This window comes from Epinephelus fuscoguttatus, linkage group LG16 (assembly GCF_011397635.1).
Source record: "Epinephelus fuscoguttatus linkage group LG16, E.fuscoguttatus.final_Chr_v1".
Classification (NCBI taxonomy): Eukaryota; Metazoa; Chordata; class Actinopteri; order Perciformes; family Serranidae; genus Epinephelus; species Epinephelus fuscoguttatus.
The window spans coordinates 2173502-2195680 of NC_064767.1; the positions used below are offsets into that span (position 1 = coordinate 2173502).

The following is a 22179-nucleotide window of genomic DNA, read 5'->3' on the forward strand; positions in this document are numbered from 1 at the left end:
CATATCTGTTAGCAGTTGTTCACATCTCTTTATGTCTCTTTGAGGCCTTTATGTGAAAATGTAGCATCTCTGTGTGGTTGGTCTTTGTCTCTTTGTGGTCAATTTGCATCTCTACTGGCTATTTAGCATTAGCTTGGAATCGTTTTGCTTATTCTTGGTTCCATTTTGTATCTCTTAGTGGCTGTTTGCAGTCCTTTACGGATATTTTGCATCTCTTTATGACCTTTTTGCATCTCTTTGTGGTCATTTCATGTCTTTGCACCTCTTTTCTATCATTCTGCATCTCTTTACGGACATTTTGTTTATATTTGTGTCTATCTATCATCTGCTTGTGGTTGTTTTGTGTATCTTTAATACCATTTTGTATCTGTTAGCAGGCGTTTGTATCTCTATGTGGCCATTTATCATCTCTTTGCAGTCGTTTTGCATCTCTTTGAAGCTGTTCTGCATTTGTTTGTGGTCACTTTGCGTGACTTTGCCGTCTTTTGCAAATCTTTGTGGCTCTTTAGCATTACCCTGGAATCTTCTGTTTATACTTGGCGCCATTTTGTATCTCTTAGCGGTTGTCTACATTCCTTTGTGGCCATTTTGCGTCTCTTTGAAGTCAATTTGCGCTAGTTTTTAGTTGTTTTGCATCTTTTTGTGGCTGATTGGCATTTATTTGTAATTTGTTACTCTTGTGTCTCTTTCCGTTTCTCTTTGTGAAAATTTTGCATCTCTTTCTGGCCGCTTAGCATTAGCTTGCGGTTGTTTTGTATCCTTGGTGCCATTTTGTATCTCTCTCTGTGGTTGTTTTGCATCTTTTTGTGGCTGTTTAGCATTAGCTTGAAGTCGTTTTGAATATTGCTGGTGCAATTTTGTATCTTGTAGCAGTCGTCTGCATTCCTTTGTGGCCATTTCGCATCTCTTTGTAGTCGTTTTGCATCTTTTTGTGGCTACTTGGCTTCTCTTTGTGTCCATGTTGCATCTCTTCAAAGTCATTTTGCATCTCTTTGTGGTCATTATGCGTAATATTTCCATCATTTTGCATCTCTTTCTGGCCACTTAGCATTAGCTTGGGGTTGTCTTGTGTATCCTTGGTGTCATTTTGTGTCTCTCTTTGTGGTTGTTTTGCATCTTTTTGTGGCTGATTGGCATTTCTTTGTAGTTTTGTGTCTCTGAGGCCTTTTGCCTCTCTGTGAAGATTTTGCATCTCTTTGTGATAGTTTTGCTTTGCTTTGCCATTGTTTTGCATCTTTTTCTGGCTATTTAGCATTAGCTTGAAGTTGTTTTGAATATTGTTGGTGCAATTTTGTATCTCTTAGTAGTCATCTGCATCTCTTTGTGGCCATTATGCGTAATATTTCCATGATTTTGCATCTCTTTCCGGCTATTTAGCATTAGCTTGAAGTCATTTTGTGTATCCTTATGGCCATTTTGCATCTCCTTGCAGTCTTTGTGGTCACTTTATGTCCCTCTGAAGTCATTTTGCATGTCTTTGTGTCTCTTTGTGGTTGTTTTGCATTTATTTCCAGCTACCATAAACTTGGAGTGGTTTTGCCGATGTTTGGTGCCATTTTGTATCTTATCAAATGTTAGTGATTGTTTGCATTCCCTTGTGGCCATTTTGTGTCTCTCTGGGACCATTTGGCATCTCTTTGTGGTCCTTTTGTGCTACATTGTAGTTGCTTTATATCTTTCTGTGACTGTACATCATACGTCTGTGCATCTCTTTGTAGATGTTTTGTGTGTCTTTGAGGTCTTTTGCTTCTCTGTGAAAATTCTCTTCTGAAAATCTGTTTTTGGACATGTTGCATAACTTTGTAGGTGTCCTGTATTTTTTTGTTGTTGTTTTGTATCTTTTTATGGGCAAGTTTCTTCTTGTTGTTACCATTTCGCTCATCTTTGTGGTAGTTTTGCATCTCTCTCTGTCTGTTTGTTGTCTCTTTGCAGTAGTTTTGAGTCTCTTTGGTTGTTTTTTGGTTGTCTTTGTGACCATTTTTTATTTCTTTGTAGACCTTTTGTGTCTCTTTGAAGGTGTTACGCATCTGTTTGTGGCCCATTTGCATCACTTTGTATCTCTTTGAAGTGAATTTGCGTCTCTCTGTGGTTGTTTTGTGTCTCTTTGAAGTTGTTGTGCATCTCTCTGTGGTCATTTTGTAGTCGTCTCTGTCAGTGACATCTTTGGTAGGCTCGTTCAGATATCCTACCGCGGATTTTGAACCACCAAGACGTCCGCTTTCAATCTCGGCTCAAGTGGGAGAAAAAAAAAAAAACAGTGTTGAAGTGATTTTTGACTTGGCCTTGTCTCTGCTGCGTGGCTGATGATGAAATGACTTGAAAGATGAGACAAACAGAAAGACGGAGATATGGAGAGGCAAAGAGAAGAGACAGAGGGGGAACAAGACAGGAGACACATAGAGAGAGATGCAGAGACAATAAGGAGGATGTTATTCCTGCATCATTACTTCAACACCCATTCTCCCTCCACTGTCTCATCTTCTCTTTTTTATTATTCGTGCTCCCTCTCATCTTTTCTTTCTATTATTCATCCTCTCTCTTCCTGTTTCTATCATTAGTTTTTATCTCTCTGTCTCTCTCGCTTTCTGTTGTTCAGACACTCAGACAAATGAGCCATGAAATATTCGCCATCAAGACACTGAAAGAGTTTCTGAGTTGGTATGTGAGTGTGTATATGTGTGTGTGGGTGGCAGGCTGCGCACATGCATGTGTGTGTGTGTGTGTGTGTGTGTGTGTGTGTGTGTGCTCATTTTGACTTTGGCTTTGAAGTCTGTCGGGTCTACTAGCCGCTCTGGAAGGTAGCCCACCTGTGTTCGATCCGACTTTTGTGATCCAAAAAATAATTTGGCAGGCAGGAAATCAAATTGGCCGCTAGAAATTGTGAATTCACTGGCTGCTGCACAGCTGACCGGCCAAGGAGAAAGGATGTTACACGAAGATCTCAGCCAGAAATCTTACAAGAAAATTCACCAAATTAAAGCACAACACTGAGAAAAGGGCTGTTTGTAACAGTCTGATGATGAGGATGCAATAAATAAGACTTAGATTGTATCTGCTGAGACCTCTGCGTCACTCAGGACTTACTGTCTGCTTCTTCTATTTATCCAGCGTACTCATGTTTTCGCATTTTGACTTTTTCCCAATTAATGTTTGTCTTTTCATCACTCATATCCATGATCTTTCCCTAAACTCTGCCAAGTGCTTCAGTGCCTCTATCTGTAGAAAACTCCTGCACAGTGTTTAACTTGCAAAAATAAGAATTTTAATGCTGCACCGTTTCAGTAACTAAACCCTCATCAGGTCAAAACCTGTTCTGGCCTGATGAGGGTTTATTTACTGAAACGCTGCAGTGACAGACTGTTTGCACCTAACGAGCAGAAACTGTACATGTGTATTTTAAAAAGACACAATGCATGTAAGAGGCGTAAATTGACAGAGCGTCCCAGAACGTCAACAACAGACGCAGGAGGATATCTGGTGCCTCTTATGTCAACATGAAAGTCCACAGACTAAGCGGCGATATTTGAAACGTTGGAATGAGAAAGTGTTGGAGGGTTGGCGGTGGATGGGTTCAACACAAACCGGACTTTTACCCAGGAGGCAAGTGTTTGTGCCCTGTATGAAACAAAAATTAACTTGAATTTCAGTCATCAAAATCTGGCGCATAGTCAGTGACTTTCGACATCAGACACAAAAAAAGCTGTCCTTTCACATCAGCATGGTACACAGATGGTTGCCATTATTGTTTCACAGCATCAGGGGGAAACGCAGCGGGACAACAATGAAAGTTAAGGCAGGGTTCAAAAACCACTGACTTTCACCCGGAGGCCGGTGTTCACTTCCTGTAAGATTGTCATGGCAAACCCTGTTCATTTGTCCTGAACCCGACCACATGCGTTTGTTGTTGAAGGAAAAAAACATCAATTCACTAGTTGTACTGACGTAGTGCTTTTATTTTGAAAGAGACTGTATGCAAACTGTACATTTCCTGTGAAAACAGAAGTGTATTTTGAAAACAGACAATGCATGTAACAGGCTGAAGTTGACACGGCGCCCCAGAACGTCAACAACCAACACACCCAGGGTACCTTGGACGCCATATGTGGACGTGGAAAGTCCATGACCAAATGTGGACATGTGATGAGGTCACAGTGAGGATGAGTTGATTCTCCCCATAAACCAGAGCACACACAGAGTTCAGGTCCGGTAAAAAGCAGAAGCCGTACTTCACTTCAGTCACTTCAGTTAGGGACGTCTGTGGCTCAGAGGAAGAGCGGGTAATCGGAAGATTGGCGTTTCCGGTGTTCGCGGTGGCTGTTTGAGAGGTTACTGAGTATGTATGGTAGCCTCGGCCATCAGTGTGAGAATGTGTGCGTGAATGTGACGTCGTGTAACAGCGCTTTGAGCGGTCAGAAGAATCGAAAGGCTCCATACAAGTTCAGTCCATTTACCAGTGACAACCGACTAAACCTTCCAGTAAACATCAATTCGGTAATCTGCTGGTCTAACGACAGCCCAGTTTGACACGAGACGTCTTTTGACCTGCAAATGTTCCAGTCATTGGTTGCTGGGATGTTGCTGTCCATTAATGGCCTCAGATTGTCCCACAGATCCATTGACGTTGTAGCAATTACCTGGTTCCTGACAGAGGTCAGTCAAAGTGCAAAATGACGTAATGTCCCATCATGATAATTAGGTTAACGTGTTCTAATTAACCAGGCGCACTGGGGTCAAACACCGGACTGAGCCGGAGGACAGCGCTGTCCAATAACCGTCCAAAACACTGCAGGAAAACAGCCTGAGAACTCTGCGAAGTTTGACTCACCACGAGACAAAAATAAAAATCAGCAGCACCTTTAGCAGAGTATTTGTCTGTTTATCCTCCATATTGGGATGTTGAAGCCTGCTGGCAAAGAGTTTGAGTTTTAAACTCAAAATTCATCATTTGCATTTCATAAGCTGTTCTTTGGCTGTGCTATTGTCAAAGGTAGTGAGGAGCAGCGCCTTAAATATGTTTGCAGCACAGCCCCGCTCCAAATGTTACTCATCCTGGCCCTCTTTTTACACAACGCAACTTTGTCAAATATGCATAAAATTCTGCATTACGGATATTAAGCCAGACGCAGTGCCATATGTTTGATCTCTCACGTCTTTAGGCTGCAGCCCACATTCACACACACACACACACACACACACACACACACACACACACACACACACACACACATCTTCCCTTGTGTTTGAGACTCTGCATCCAGCTTGAGTCTGAAGAAGTTGCCGTCCTTTAAAAAGTCATGAGCAACCCGTCTTCACAGAGACAGAAACACAGCTCTTGTTCTTGACCCTTTTTATGTAAAACATTATTCAGTTTTTGCATCTTTGATGCTGATGTGCTGAAAATGATGCTGGATCAAAAACATCTTCCTTGTTGCCACGAGCGTTTGTAAGAACAGTATAATTTCCTGTCATCGTGCTCCATTATGTCTTTGTTACATCTGTGCTGGTAGCAGGTTCAGGAAATAACCGCATCAGCGTCCTTCATAAACTGAAGCCGTCCTCAGTGCATACGTGTACCAGGATGCTTTGCATGTGCCCTGAAGTCATTGTTTTCAAGATGGTTACTGCTGCTGCTGGACACTCGAAATGTCACATGGTGGTGATTAAATATGTTCATGGGAGCACTGTTTTTCCATCAGATCCACAGACACACACAAACGAAGCCCAACTTAGCTCCTTCAACATATTTGTACGGCGCAAGTTTTACTGTTTATCTCCGTCGTAATTAGTTTAAAGCAACACTCTGGAAATTTTACGCTTTTCTTTGTTTAGGTTAAAATGCTATTAATAAGCTGATGGCACATTAACAGAGATAAAAACTCAGAATTATACCATTCTCATATGGTTTGAAGAAAACTCCAACCAATCACTGGCTGAGCACCCTGTCTGTCTCCCCCACGTGGAGGCGTCCGACTGACGTAACCGCTCGCATAACATCTCCCCCTAAAAAGGGACGAGATGGTCGCAGAGTTTCTGCTGGAGAGGTGTTTTTAGTTTGCCTCTAATGTAACATAGGCTATAACGTTATATATGACAACACAGCATCCAATTGCTAATGGCTAACGTTAGCCTACTGTAGTGTAGCCTCTGAAACATTAACGTTATCTTCCTTGTGCGTTTCCACTTACTAGTAACGTTAACGCTACTATCTAACGTTAGCACTGTAACCTTACTCTAATGTTACAGTGCCTCTCCTCTTCTTACACCTACGTCTGTAATGAGGACGTAAGGGAGGAGGAGGGAGTAGGCCGTTGGAGGGAGGTGGAGTTGCAGGAGTAGGAGGATGGGACTTTGGAGGGAGGTGGAGTTGCAGGAGTAGGAGGATGGGACTTTGGAGGGAGGTGGAGTTGCAGGAGGAGGAGGATGGGACTTTGGAGGGAGGTGGAGTTGTGGATGTTCAAATTTTTTCTCAGTGCTGTGTGAAATGCAAGAAAGGTAAGAATTGCTTTAATCAATTTTAGTCATGTTTGTGTTGCGTTGTATTTACGTTGTATTGCTTTGAAGCCATTTGGGCTGATCTGATCTGATCTGTCGGCACTTCTGCTGTTTTTTGTGAACTGGGAGATCAGGTATCCGTCTGAAACTTCTAGGGCTGTAGTCGACCAAAGAAAATCTTGGTCGACTAAAGTCGCACATAATCTTCAACTAATCGAATAGTCGTGGGGAAAAAAAATCTGTACGTTATTTTTACTTCTGTGGTGGTGTGTCTGCGTCACTCTGCAGTTACACCTCCAAAACACTAGTGGGCGGTGGAGGACTGTGTTGTAAAGTTTAGTTGATTCAAAACACACATTAAACACACATTAAACATGGCTTAATAGAGACAGTTTCAAACACAAGTACACAAATCAGCTTCACTATAACTCGCAGCGTTCACAAACACTTGTCTTTATCTGGACACATTTCCCCCACCAATACAACATGCTAACATTATTAGCACAAGTCTATGGCATTTTACATTATATAAATTAGCCTAGCAGGTAGTGATCTTTTCCTCTTCTCATATAAAACCAGGGACAACAGCAACATGTAATAAAGGTAATGGCACATAATTTGGCTCCATTACAACTCACAGCATTCACTGACAAAACAACTGTCTTATACTAAACACGTTTTCCAAGCAAATACAACATGCTAACGTTATTAGCACCAGCCTATGGCATTTTACATTGTATACATTAGCCTAGTGACAAGCGGAGATTTCCTCTGCTCATGTGAAGCCAGGATAAATCCTGAAGTATAAATCTGTGAGGGATAAATCACACACAAGACTTAAAATGCTATTTTAGTGGAGGCTTTACTGTCTTCACAATTTATTGTTTCTTATCTGCAGCCCTAGAAACTTCCTGTATTCACTAGCTGTTGACAATGACGATGTAGACAATGCAGCCCAGTCTCACTCTGAAGTCGTTGAATATCTGCACTTGAGCAGTGACTTCCTGCAAAAAAAGCTGTCTTTTCACGTGGGTATGATCCACAGCCAGTGTAACAGCTCAAAATATTTCTAAAAGCTGCAGAGTGGACCGTGTTTGATCGCCTGAGAGCCGCAGCAGACGCAGCTAACGTTAGCATGCCTGCAGCTACACAGACACACACGATGCATTCTCGTGCTTCACCCTGGTGACGGACGGACAGGCTGGAGGTTGGCTGGGTTTGGGAGAGGAGAGGAAGGGAGAGAGGGATTGCACAATTTGATGCACTTTTCACCTTGACGCCTTGACACAGGGGTGTAAATATAGACAGTGTAGACAGTGCGTTGTATTTGGGCCTCTGAGGTGGGGGGCCGATAGAGAGTGGGCCCTCCAACAATGTGTTGGGTGGAGAAAGGGCCCCGATACGTGACTGCAACCTTGGAAATACGTCTGTTTTAAAGTTGAAATTGTAACTTGAACTTGTAAAATAGGAAACAGCATTTAAAACAAACTCATATGCTTATTTCAAATAAACTATAATGAAGTATTACAATTGTTAGATCAAAAATCCTGCACTGGGGCCCGTCGTAGCGGCCTTACATCTCTGCCTGGACGTAAATCACCAGGTTAACACTCAGCAGTTGTGTCAGCGCACAGAAACAGTTCATATCTGATGCTCATAAAATCTCTGCAGCTCCTCAGACTTTGCCTTAAAACATTTCCGCCCCCCTGCCGTCACACACGCTCCTGATCTCACCAACAAATACAGACCGGTGCAGAGCCGAGCTGCAGCACGGTGGGCAGCAGGAGCGCAGACACATCCTGTCGTCTCAGAGCGGCCTCGGCCTTTACAGTGCCCAGCTGCAGCTGCAGTGCTGCCGGGCAGCAGCCTGAGCCTCTGCCTGGCTTTGCTGCGATCCCTCGGCACACAGCTCGGCCTCCACCAGCACGCTTTGAGTCTGACAACATTTCCTGAAATGTGAAGTGATGCGGGAGGTCCCCTGCGCGTACAAACTGGAAAGTTGTTTTGGCTAACTGAAACGCAGCAACTCCAACAGCTGAGTGAGCAGGAGAGCGCTCCCCGGAGGCAGAGACTCGTGTCGCTGTTTCACCATCAGCTGAAGCTGATTTACCCACACTGATAAACACAAGGTTCTCATCACCACAGACCGATGACTAATACATGAAATAATGCACACTGCTCTGCCCTCGTGTCCTGCTTTTTCTCCTGCTGCCTTTTCACATGTTCACATTTTAATTATTCACCATGTTTTCATTGGCAGCAGTAATTAAAATGTTCAACCATCACAAGAAGCTTTACATATTTTCAGCTGTTATTAGTGAGAAAATAACCCTCTCATGAATCACATACCTGAATAATGAATCTGAATTCTTGTTGCCTGTTTGGTCATTAAGGTAACTGAGGATGCAAACACAAGAGCAGCCAGCCGGGTTGCCAGGTTTGAGACTAGATATTCAGTCTTAAAGGAGAGCTTTGAATATAATTTCTACACTGCGGAGTTTAGATTTTTCTGATGAATCATTCCCTCTTGTTAGTATTTTTTTGCTGTCAAATTACAAAGTGTTTGTTTAAATTAATAATCGGTGCAGTCTGTTTATTTTGATCCCTTAAATTAAAGTATTTCACATCTCTTATTCTAAATACTTATTTGTGTCTTAATTCCTCCTCGTCTCCTTGCAGAGGGAAGCCTTGAGAGCAGCCTCTGTTTCCACTCTTTTATTCCATTTATTGAACACATACTTTTGTCTGAAGCAACTTACAATACGAACATTCAGACCAGATATAAATAAGATCTAGACGTCTTAAGGAATTGTCTTTCTGTAAAGATGAATCCTGGGATTTTCTTTTTTTTCAAACATTTTCTTGTATGTTCTCCGTTACTTACGTCGTAATCTGCTCGCCTCATTTTAACAAACAACATCCTTTATTTCCATGAGTGGAAAGTCTTTTCAGTTTCCAGTTACGTCCTTGTTCAGCTGAGAGGAGGAAGGGTCACTCTGCTCTTGACCTACATCTAATTCCCAGTAAATGAACAAGAGATAACTAACAGACCTTGCAAAGTACTCATCAGTTAAACCCACAGACACAAGATTTAATGAAATTTGTTCTTTGCTTTCAAACAGAAGATTTTCTTTTCACATCTTATGTAACTTGTGCTTTGTGCAAAGAGTGTAGCGCTGAGCGATCCGGAGAAAATCAGATATCACAATATTTTTCACCAAATACCTCGATGAAAATATTGAGACCAGAGCTGCCCCACAACCCACCATCATGACTGCAGCGCAGAGATGATCCAGCCTGCAGCGCCCAGTCGCTCAGTGGTTAGGGCCAGTGTCCCATGAACAGAGTCCCTGCCGCAGCAGCCGTGGGTTTGAGTCCCGCCTGAAGCCATTCTCTGCATGTCGTCTCCTCCCTGTCAAATAAGGACAAAAAAGCAGAACAATAATCTTTAAAAGAGACGTCCCGTCTTATAAATCACATCCCAGATGTACGGAAACAAACAAAAATCACATCGTCATCGTTTTTAGATTTTTTTCAGTCAAACTGAATTAACACAAAATTCACGACTCACTTGCAACATCTGTCAAAAATAATTACAATATGATGTTTGTGTGTCTGTTTGCAAATCCTGCAGCACTAACACTGATATAACACAGATGTATAACGCAGCCCTGACAGAGGAGCTGCTGAAGGTCACAGGTCGGATATTTATTTCAAACATGTAAAACAGACAGAAAGTAATATTAACAAATAATGAAAAGCATAATGTTAATGTAGAGTTACTGTGATTTACACATCTGGAGAGGAGAGGGAGGAAATATAAACGTATTAATGTCATCTCTTTTCTATAAGTCATCAAGTGTCGGCTCATATAAACCTCACACTTTTCTGAATATACAATATTATTACCATTTAACTTTGTCACACAAAATAACCCTTATCTATATAACAATATCTGTCTTATGAAATATAAAACCTGTCTTAGTGTATAATAAATATGTATATATATATATATATATATATAACAATGACAAAAAACACATCTAAAAATTAATATTCCAAATATATCTTAATCATCTTGACCTGCTTCCTCTTTACATTTTAATAGATGGATATATAAAATATACAAAATATGAATATACATAAGTCTTTCAGTATTTATGAATATGCATTCCCACATACCTTTAAATAAATATCTGCTTATCTACATATTAATACATTCTAATTAACAGAAAAATAAAATGTATATATAAGTAGAGGAAATAAACAGTGATCCGTGTGAACAACTGGTGAATTCCAAACCCCGTCTTTAACCCTGCACCTCCTGAATATCACGTCTTTATACCGTATCTTAAATATGTATTTACAGAGTTTGAGTTTCTGAACTAAACGATAAGATGACAGTTGGTTTCTTTGTTTGCTGCTCTGCTGTAATGTGAACGTCTGGATGTCTTCACAGCAAATTAATAAAGTCTTATTTCCCCCTAGAAAACCAGAGCAGTCCACTAATATAATATAATATACTATAATATAATATAATATAATATAATATAATACAATATAATAACAGGTCCTTTCTCTATCAGAGTTGAGTGGTGCATTTGGTAAAAAGCCGGCAGGGGGACAGTCAATCACTTGTTTTATTTTCCTTTCAATTACAGGAAAGCATTTGTTCTGATTCTATGGAGGATGCTGTCCACACACACACACACACACACACACACACACACACACACACACACATATGCACAGTATATAATGTATATGCATGTGCACACACAGACGCATTCACTCATTTCCCTTTTAATTTAAACCTTTATTGTCCCAGAAGGGATTTCTTTGTTTGTTTCTCAGCTGAATTTATGATGAAAAATATACAATAATAAAACCAATTAAACAAAACAATAAAACACACAGAAACTTACTACAGGATTTAATATACAGAGAAAACAACAGCAGCTCCATACAGTCCCGTAAAGAGTTGATTATCGGTGGAAAATATGACGCTCCGCCGCAGATAAAAGGCGACATGTCTCCTGCCTGCAGATGAAGCAGTCACACTGCAGTCTGGGTAAAATAATCCCATATTCTTTTAGATTTTGGCACGGAGAGATTCAACCCAGAGGGCTCGCACCACCCTCGAAGACCGAGGCAGCATCAACTTTCCTCGCCATATGCTTCTCAAAGGTTGAGTCAGTTTTTCCTGCTGCACGCCAATAACCTTCCTGGCCACTTTTCACCGCGCTCACTAATCTAGTTTTGAATGCTGAAGGCTGTTGAGCCAAGCTGCAATTAAAAAAAGGCTGAAAAGTGTACTGAAAGTCTGATGAAGCAACATTTACAGCGCTGGGAGGAACACATGCTGCAGCGCCGACGTACAGATTGTCTGATTGTGTTTTTGGAGACACAGCGTTTGCGATCAATAAGAGATATTTGCCGTTCAGACAGTCTAATTTTCTTTCCTTTTATCACAGCAGGTTTCAGAGAAGGTCGCGACCTTGTCCTTGGTTTTTAAAGAAACACAATGATGAATGTGCCACGCCACGGGGGCACAGAGCCATCAACATAAAGGCCGTGTCTGCGTTCTCTCTTTTGCAAAAGATTAAAAATGACCTCACTTGACCCCCAAACTTGATAAAAAAAAACACATCTATCTACATACTGGCTGCGGTTAGTCATTAGTGTTAAGAAAGTACGAGCTTGGAGAAAGAACATAACCCTGAGGGAGACGGAGGAAAAGAGATCTGTCAGTAAGAAAGTCATTTACAGGAGCTGCTCGGCGAGCGTGAGGCTGGAAAAAAGTCTTCACACTTCAGACTTATCAAGCCGGTTATAAGACATCCAAAATCAAATTAGTTACAGTTGACAGCTTTGTTTCAGCAGAAGTAATACATTTCAAGATAGCGGGCTGAGCGAGACGTCCTAAAATGTAGATTATTTGATGCTTTCTTCCCCCCTCCTTTCATCACACTTCATTCTTTACTCCCAGAGTCAGAGGGAAAAACACCCAGTTCAGATAATTGGGTGTTAATCTACAAGACAGAAACACCCGGCGCTGCAGCTCTGAGCAGATTTTAGCCTCTCTCAGATCGCTGTCTTGGTCTTCCAGCTGAACATCGTCTCCAGTAAACAAAATCAGACAAGCCGAGTGTTCACTAACTGCCTGCATCAAACGACACAGACCTGATGTAAACAAGTGTCTGGTGAGGAAAGTGGAGCATCCACCCGCTAAAGAGGCGGATATTTTCCTCAGGAGTCGGTGCTGACTAAACCAGAGCTCAAAGGAGAGTAATGAACTTGGATTAGATCAGGAGGACAGAAACACGACTGTCAGGGTTTTTGTTTCTCAGAGTCTATTTTGAAGTTTTTCTGCCCTCTGGAAATCAAAAACTGCCTTGTTGAAATTATGAGTAAAATTACCATTTAATAAGTTTCAGATTGCCACTTGTGTCTGCCTGCTCACCGTCATTTTGCTCATTGTGTTCCTGATGGGCTGAAATGGACTCGCTTGGAACAAATGTCATGTGAAGTCAGCTCTACAACAGATGATTGACGTCCCTTTCTTATTCAGACATCACAATGAATGCTTTCTGAACCTGCAGCAACACTCACAGGTCTTTAGACTTTGATTTCGACTCAACCTGAAGCGAAATATGGCACCTCATCCAAACTGTGACTGCCGATTAAACTCCACAAACACAAAGCAAATGTATTTCTTAAAACCTCATATTCAATACAAGATATCTCTGACATCTGACATCCACAATCAGCGTTCACTCTGACAGCTAGCTCAGATTTAGTCTCAGTCTGGAGACGACAATGCTTTTTAGTTTTAGTCACTTTTATCCTTCGTGGTTTGAGTCAACTTTTAATCGTTATGTTTTCTGTATGTTTTTATGTTTGACAGGTTTAAGGGCTGATTTACGAGCACACACTTACATGTACTGATCATCATCTGGAAAGCTCCACATCTCTCTATTTATGCTCTCAACAAATAACTAATGTGAGACAACGAATGTTGGCGTGGTGCATTTCTGCAAACCACAGATGCACGTGCAGGCTATGGTGTAGTGGATACATAGAAACTTTACTCTTCAACAATGTGACTAACATGTGGTTATGAAGTTTAGGTCATGGTTATGATAAGATCATGTTTTAGCTTAAACTAAACTGGGTTGATAAAAACATTTGGGGGCTAAAAATTCGCTGGAAACTCAGCAGTGACTCACTTAAAATTTAACTGGTTGTGTTGTTTGTTGGTCGTCATTAGTGGACTGCAGCTTGGCAGGTGTCTGGTGGAGGTGTCATGTCATCCCAACTCATTCTCACTGTGACCTCGTCACATGTCCACGTTTGGTCATGGACTTTCCACGTCCACATATGGCGCCCAAGGTACCCTGGGTGTGTTGGTTGTTGACGTTCTGGGACGCCGTGTCAACTTCAGCCTGTTACATGCATTGTCTGTTTTCAAAATACACTTCTGTTTTCACAGGAAATGTACAGTTTGATACAGTCTCTTTCAAAATAAAAGCACTATGTTGGTAGCCTGGAAATCCAGACTGAAATCTAGAAACATTTTGAGTCTGGCCCTCACCGATTCACCCTTCCTACTCAAGGGGCAGCACTAACTGAGGCGTATTAAATGCCGCCGCACGCAATTGGATAGCACGATAGCCAATCAGAGCAAAAAACAAGGTGATGTATTCGTTGCACTAAGCCCCATTTGTTTGCCGACCAGTGGGGCTAAACGGCAAAAACGTCCTTCCTGGAAGCGAAGGCTTCTAGGACAGTCTTCTGTTCCTCTCGTCTGTAGTTGGCTTAGCGTTTCTTCCAAAGCTAAACTGAATGGACGCGGTCCTTCAGCAGCTGCCATCTTGGCTGTTTACTTTTCGACTCCTACGGTGCAGCGCTGTCCTCATCATGTTACGCCCGCCCAGAGCCCGTCTCTCTGCTCGTCAGGGTCCAGATCCCCGTGCAGAGCAAATTTGAATTTCCTAGGGGCAGGGCATCTGGATTTCCAGGTTACTACGTTGGTACAACACCACAAAGAGACATTTCTTTTCTTCAACAACAAACGTACATGGTCACATTTAGCCAACACATGCATGTGGTTGGGTTTAAAACAAAGGAATATGGTTTGGGGCACCCACTAGCTCCCCTGGTAGAGCAGGCGTCCCATGTGCAAAGGCTGCATTCTTGCTGCAGTGGCTGCGGGTTTAATTCCAACCCATAGCCTTTTGCTGCATGTCATTCCCCTTCTCCTGTTGAATACTGATGCTTGGTCAGTGACTATCAGCGTCAGACACCAGGGAAAGAGCCGTCCTTTTACATTGGCATGATACGTAGCTGGTCATGTCATCAGGGGAAAACGTGACACGTAAGTTAAGAGGGCGAAAGTCCGAGCAGGGCAGGAGGGATGGTGGATGGGTCCAACAACCATCGCCTATCACTTGGGAGGCTGGTGTTCACTTCCTGTATGATTGTAAAGCTTTTGTTGTAGTGATGTAGTGCTTTTATTTTGAAAGAGACTGTATGCAAACTGTACATTTCCTGTGAAAACAGAAGTGTATTTTGAAAACAGACAATGCATGTAACAGGCTGAAGTTGACACGGCGTCCCAGAACGTCAACAACCAACACACCCAGGGTACCTTGGACGCCATATGTGGACGTGGAAAGTCCATGACCAAACGTGGACATGTGACGAGGTTGTAGGGCAGATGTTTTCCTCAGCTCTACTTTCTACGACGGCGACGGCTGAAATGCCGAACTCGAGGCTTTAAAGCTGCTTCAAAATGGCAGCCCTCACACCAATGGGTGACGTCGCAGTAGCTAGATCCTCAATTTTCTACAATCTACGGCTGCAATTAATCGACTTATTGACTCGGACTTAAAATACATTTTGAACAAAAATTGCCAGATTCATATTTTCTAACACAAAGTAAAGACGAGACAGTTTCTCAGCTCGTATTCGGTCTGCCTGAGCTGCTCCTCAGCAGTTGTTTTCCAGACTTGAATCTGAGCTTGCAAGATGCAGACTGGCTTTAGGGAGGTTCATTTTTTGCCTCACAACCAGGCATCTGAGAGTTTGTCCTGCGGGGTTTTGAAAAATTCATTCTCACTATGGGTCAGGCAATTTCCTAAACTCTTTCCAAAAAACTCTCCCTCGGCTCAAGTTGAAAAAAAAAGAAGAAGAAGAAAAAATGAGATATTCCACATGGCAACAAGACAACACATCCTCTGTTTTGTTGCCATGCAGTGCACCAAAAAGCTTCCAAACTATAATGTGTTTTAATTTGGCCTTACTGAGCAGCTATTTCCCAGCTATCCAGCAAGCCATGTTTAATGGACATCAAAGCCCATCTTCAGTGGGCTAATGCAACCCAACGACATCTTTAATGACATAATGCAAACCGATGCCGTCTTTGATTAAATAATGCAAATGTAATGTTTCGTTCTGTAATAGAATAATGTAACATAACTTCGTTACTTGATGAGATTATGGTAGCTGCAGTAATCACTTGTCTGACGAGCTAATGCTGACTAAAGGAGGAGATCCCTGCGGTAATGGCCGGGGATGGCGGCCGTTCTGGGACCATGAGGGATGAAACAAGGTTGTCTGTGTTTCCCCTCTGCTTCTGTCACTGTCTCTGTGTTTGTCTCCGTCTGTCCTCCGTCACACTCTGCGGCTGACTCACTCCACGTTTGTCTCTTTCTGGTCTCTCCCCTAATGGAGCTCAGGAAGCTTCTCCAAATGTGATTTTTCTTTCTTCTTTTTTAAGACACAAAAAGTTGGAAATTTCCAACTTATGCAAACTGTGACACACACACACACACACACACACACACACACACACACACACACACACAGCAGCCAGACCTCCGCTGAAGGTCGTGCCACAGATTGAATGTTCCCTACTTTTAAAGATAAATCAATCTTCCATTAATGGGGATGGTGTGTGTGTGTGTGTGTGTGTGTGTGTGTGTGTAGAAGCCTAAAAGTACAATCCTGCATTGCCACATCTGTGACTGTCTGTGTGGGCTTTAGATTCGCTGCCGTATTAAATGCATTAAAAGCTTTGGATGTACGTGGGCTCACAGAAATGTTTGTTTGTGTGTGTATTCGTGTGTGTGTGTGTGTGTGTGTTCGCTCAGACACTCAGATTGCTGATCAATAGTTGTGATTGAAGGGCCCATTAGCCATCGGAAGCAATAGAGACAGCATCACTCTGCATGACAGGCTCTATGGGAACACACACACTCACACACACACACACTCTCCATACGACAGGTAACAAATTAAAAGCTCCAGGATGATGAATATGCATCCTCCATAAATACATTTTACAGCCTATACCGGCTCCGACTGTAACTCACCACTCCCTCCCACACAGTGGGACTTTATACACACACACACACACTTTTGTTTTCGTTTTGTTCTTTACGACCGACTTAAAGGAGTGTGAAGTCATGATTTACACTCACACGAGAGCGAGGGAAGTGAGGAATGGATTAAACCGTTTATTCATCTGCTCGACTGTAGAAGTTTGCATGTGGAGCTACCAGCTCATTTCCGACGGTACAGTGTACGCACAGTAACAACCAGCACCACCTACAGAAGTGTTTCACTGCTGGAGAGATTTCATGAAACTGGGCGGTCCGTGCAGCAAAGAGACACAACAGAGTAAAGGGCTGAAGTGTCACTTTGGCTCAAGAAAACCTACACCTTCCAGAATGCACAGCACTGAACCTTGTCAATAAATGCTCCTGCTGGTAGGTGACGCACTGGGAGGTGCTCGCCCGGAAAACAGTGTGATGACCAGCTGGTAACAAGAAATCCCATATTAGCAAGAGAGGCAGCTCTCAGTAACACAAATGACCACGACACGTTTCTGCTGAAGAGCTCAATGGCTGAAAAAGATCATCTCACTTTATGAAACAAGTTTGTTTTCATCTCAATCCCTCTTGACTTCACCGTTGTTTACTTTCCTCACTTTAGTTCCTCTCGTGTGCTGAGTTGGACCACCAGTTAGAGTGGTTTTATTCACAGAGGGAATCCACCGACACCGATTCAACACGCTGAATCAGCTATAAAAGCCGACAAGAGCTGAAAAGGTCTAACGGTGCTGAGACACATTGCAAAGACGCCCATCATTGACCGATGGCTCGATAATGTCTCACTCCGAAGTCCAAATCCAAGGCTTGGTCAGTGACTTCTGTCGTCAGACACCGACAAAACGAGCTGTCCTTTCTTGTCAGCATGAAACACAGCCACTCGCTATTAACAAATTTGTTTCGACCTCACGCCCTTTTGACTTTAGCTTTTTGTTTACTTTCCTCACTTTAGTTTCTCTCGTTGTGCACTGAGCTGAACCACCAATCAGAATGATTTTATTCACTGAGGGGCTTCACTGACCCGGTGCCAATTAAAGCTGAATCAAGGAGCCAACAAGGGCTGACATGGTGTGGGGACAGATCACAAAGACTCGGGCAACAGACACTCACTGACGACCCAACGTTGCCTGATGGCTGACTGTCCAATTTGGTCTCACACCAAAGTTGTCCAAAACTGGTGCTTGGTCAGTGACTTTCGGTGCTTGACACCAACGAAAAAAAAAGCTGCTGTTTCATGTAGGCAGCCGATTATTAAACAATAACATTGACCAGCGGAAACACGGCAGGAAAACAACTAAAGTTAAGGCGGCAGAAGGGAGGGATGGTGAATAATAGACAGGCCCCCCTTCCCTTCTCAGCTTGTTACACCCTGCTCTCGCATTGAGGCTCACCCAGGGCACCAAATGTGCTAGGGCCACCACTGACATTCAGTAGCATCATGAAAATATTCCTGTGGACGCCGTGCAGAGTGGACAACACCAACAGAGACTGCTGACTTAAAAATGTTTTGGTTTCTAAAGAGACGTTCTGGTGACGTGGCAGTTACAGTTACAGAGGCAGGTTAAATCCAGATTAAGCAGTCGGCACCTTAAATCCTCAGAGTTCAATGTTTTCAGGTTCATAAAAGAACATTTAGCAGCGACCTCTCAGTAAGATTCTGCTCAGGTTGTTTTCTTACCTTTATCCTCGGCACCTTTTTGCAGCAGGAAGCAGAAACTTGTGGATGCTCGAGGACATTAAAACAAATCTGCTTCTTTAAAAAAAGATTCTGGTTCTAAACAAGCAGCCATACATCATGTTAATGGTACAATGATTCTCAAGATCAACACAAAAACACTAAACACAATGAGTGAGATTTCCTTTTTTAACTTCTCTGGCTCTGTGTCTGCAGGAGGAAGGAGACTCCAGCCTCTACTGCGAGCTGTGTGACAAGCAGTACGTGAGACACCAACAGTACGACAACCACATCAACTCCTACGACCACCACCACAAACAGGTGAGTCACAGCACCTTAACAAGGCACCCAGAGGTCTGCTTCATCTTGCCGCACAACACCTTAAAGCCTTCTGACCAAGGTCGCGGATTTATTACATCCCAGGGCCGCGACGAGCACTCTGCTCAGGTTTCTGTTACACACACTGCGGTCGACAGAATCACACAAACACACAACAATATCGGCTCTTATGACCAGCAGGACTGCAAACATCCATTGACTGAGTGTATGTCACGTTAGGTTTTAAATTCAGTCTGATGTCATTCATACAAACGTCTATAAATCTGTCCTCATGACTGCAGAACCTGCCAGATACTGATCATGTTTTTACATTTTCCTCAGTGTCACAGTGATCCAGTGATAGTTGTCTGCACACCCATGGGTACACTGCAAACAGGAAGTGCTGATGGCAGATTCGGTGCAGTTATAATGGTCCCAGTTTGTACTAATGTCAACAAATATCAGTAAAAGAAACAGGACTTGAGTTGTAGCCCACAGCAACGTTACACCGCTGTTCACATCTTGTTACAACCTGTATCACCTGCTCGATGGTGAAGGTTTGATATAATTTTTAAGAATTGTGACTTCTCAGCTGTTTATTTGATGGATGAGTAAAACAAAGAAAAACACTCTCTGAAAAACAAACAGAAGAATGACTTCCTGTTTGGTTTTATTTCCACTAAGTTACTGAACTGATGTCAGCAATTTATCATCATTTCATATCATGATATAAACAGAAATCATGACAAATTATATTGTGACAAAGAGTTTTTATTTGTCTAAATTTACTTAAGGAAGAAGCAATCTGTGTTTTCAAATGTCTCGCTTGATATATTTTAGTTATGTTTGCAAAAATAAGAACAGTCTGCTGTAATCTACTTGAATGTATGCATCTTATTAAAGGTCTAGTGTGAAGGATTCATACTGACAGCAGTGGAATGTAATCTAATCAGTGTGTTTTCTTTAGTGTATAATCACCTGAAAATAAGAATTATTGTGTTTTCGTTACCTTAGAATAAGACGTTTATATCTGCATAGGGAGCAGGTCCTCGTCTACGGAGATCACCATGTTGCACTGCTGTGTTTCTACAGTAGCCCAGAGTGGACAAACTAAACACTGGCTCTAGATGGGGATATTTCTCGTTTTTGCATCAGCCACCATAGTTAGCTGAACAGCATCGGAAAAACTGAGATTTTAGCATGAAACTGATTTATTCAGTGATTCTATTGGTTTAAATCATCGGTTCAGTTTGTTCTGGAAAGGAAGAGACCTCTGTGGATAATTCAGCTCTCGGTAAAACAACCCAGTCTCACTCCGAAGTCGCTGAAATCTGGTGCTTGGTCAGTGGCTGCCAGCGTCAGACACCAAACAATAAAACTGTTCTTTCATGTCGGCATGATACGGTTAACGTTATTGTTTATCAACGCCTGGCAGCATCAGGGGAGAACGCAGCGGGAAAACAATGAAACTCAAGGCAGCGGCAGTCCGAGAAGGTGTAGAAACATAAATTTAAGGTCTGGAGCTGCGACCTCGTTCCCATCTTCTCGAACAAACCTTCTTTGTTTTCTATTAAATATCAAAAACTCAAATACTCAGAGGTCACAGTGAGGATGGGTTGACTATCAGCCACCAGCCCCTCCACAATGAGCTGAACAGCATCATAAAAACATAGATTTTCCATCCAGTGAGGAGGAGACCTCTGCTGATAATTTGGCTCCTGGTAGAAACCTCCTGAACACTGAAGGAATTCTAACCGGGAAAATCTGCAATCCTCACTGATAGACGCTAATAAATCCCACACACTGTCCCTTTAAATCTGATTTTATTAATCCTGAAAGCTGATTGTTATGACGATTTTTCTTCTTTGTTCTTGAAGGAACTTTTTCCAGAACTCGCAGATTTAATTGAATCCTAAAAATAAGCAAATCTATAAAACTCATTAATCTCTCCAGACAAGATGATATTACACTTCTATCAATATAAAAATATTAATCACAGTTATCTGGGGCATCTTTCTAGGTTAGGATCAATAGTGCATATACTGTACGCTGATTACAAAATAACACAGGTGATTAATAATGCATCCTGCTTGGGTAAAAAAACACAAGGATCTGTCAGGTCTTTGTGATGTTCCCTTGCTTCGTCTCACCATGTTTCTGTTTTCAGTCTGATGTAAAAACAGTTTGTTCCTCCATAGTGGGATGTGGAGGAAGGTGACTCGGAGAACTTGCAGCTGTTTGGGTGTTTACAAAATTATAGGTGCTGGGAGGAATGTATTTGCTGCAATTATCATTTGTTCACTTGCAAGCGATGAAAGAGGCATAATATTTTTCACAGTTAGCTGTGTGTCAGAGTTATTAGGTTTACTTGGGCATGCAGAGCATTTAGGGCATATTGTTGGAGACTGCAACACTTGCAGGAAATGGATTTTCTCACAGTAATATTCTCCAGCCTGCACACACACACACACACACACACACACACACACACACAGCTAAGCTACCCATCTTTTTGTCCACGGTCAGTCATGGTCCCATCTTCTTTTTGGAAATGAAGCGGTTTGCAGACGTCAGACGTCACACAGGCACTTGATGTGCTGCTGTGACGGATGCAGACTTTGAGAAACAGCCAGTTTATCGCGCATTATTCTGCTTAAAGAGGCTGTGTGTTTCTAATTGAATATATAATTCTTACACTGAGATCTCTGAGTAGCAAGGTGACTCATCATTTGTTGTGAGCACTCTGGATCTGAAAGGAAACAATGATTCTGAAGTTAAAGTGCCGACTCTCAGCTGTACTTAGAGAGTGTTTACATCAGATGAACTGTGTGGGAACTGTTGCCCTTTTTAAACAAAGTCTCGTCTCTTTGACTCTTTAATTACAAGCCTATAGAGTCCTTCACCCTCCACTTATAAAATATGTACAGTACTCAACGGTGAGAGTTTGAACTGTGCCATGAGTTACACATGCGGAGCAGGTTGCACCACCTGGTCTTTACTAAGCCTGGTCCTAACTGCTGTTGTCAGGTTCAGACTACATGATATGTGTCAGCCCTGTGATAGTCTGGGGACCTGTCCAGGGTGAACCCTGCCTCTCACCCAGTGTCAGCACCTGGAGAAAACCCACGCTGACACAGGGAGAACATGTCGGAGCACCTGGAGGAAACCCACGCTGACACGGGGAGAACATGTCAGAGCACCTGGAGGAAACCCACGCTGACACAGGGAGAACATGTCGGAGCACCTGGAGAAAACCCACGCTGACACAGGGAGAACATGTCAGAGCACCTGGAGGAAACC

The 22179-nt window shown here is 42.5% G+C and overlaps 1 protein-coding gene across 1 annotated transcript in view; it reads left to right on the forward strand.

Moving 5' to 3' along the window:
• LOC125903400 (uncharacterized) overlaps positions 1 to 22179 on the forward strand; it is a 99116-nt gene that overhangs the window by 55302 nt on the left and 21635 nt on the right. Inside the window, exon 2 of the mRNA XM_049600307.1 lies at positions 18778 to 18882. Within this exon, the coding sequence (XP_049456264.1) occupies positions 18778 to 18882 (105 nt within the window). The remainder of the gene's footprint in view (positions 1 to 18777; positions 18883 to 22179) is intronic.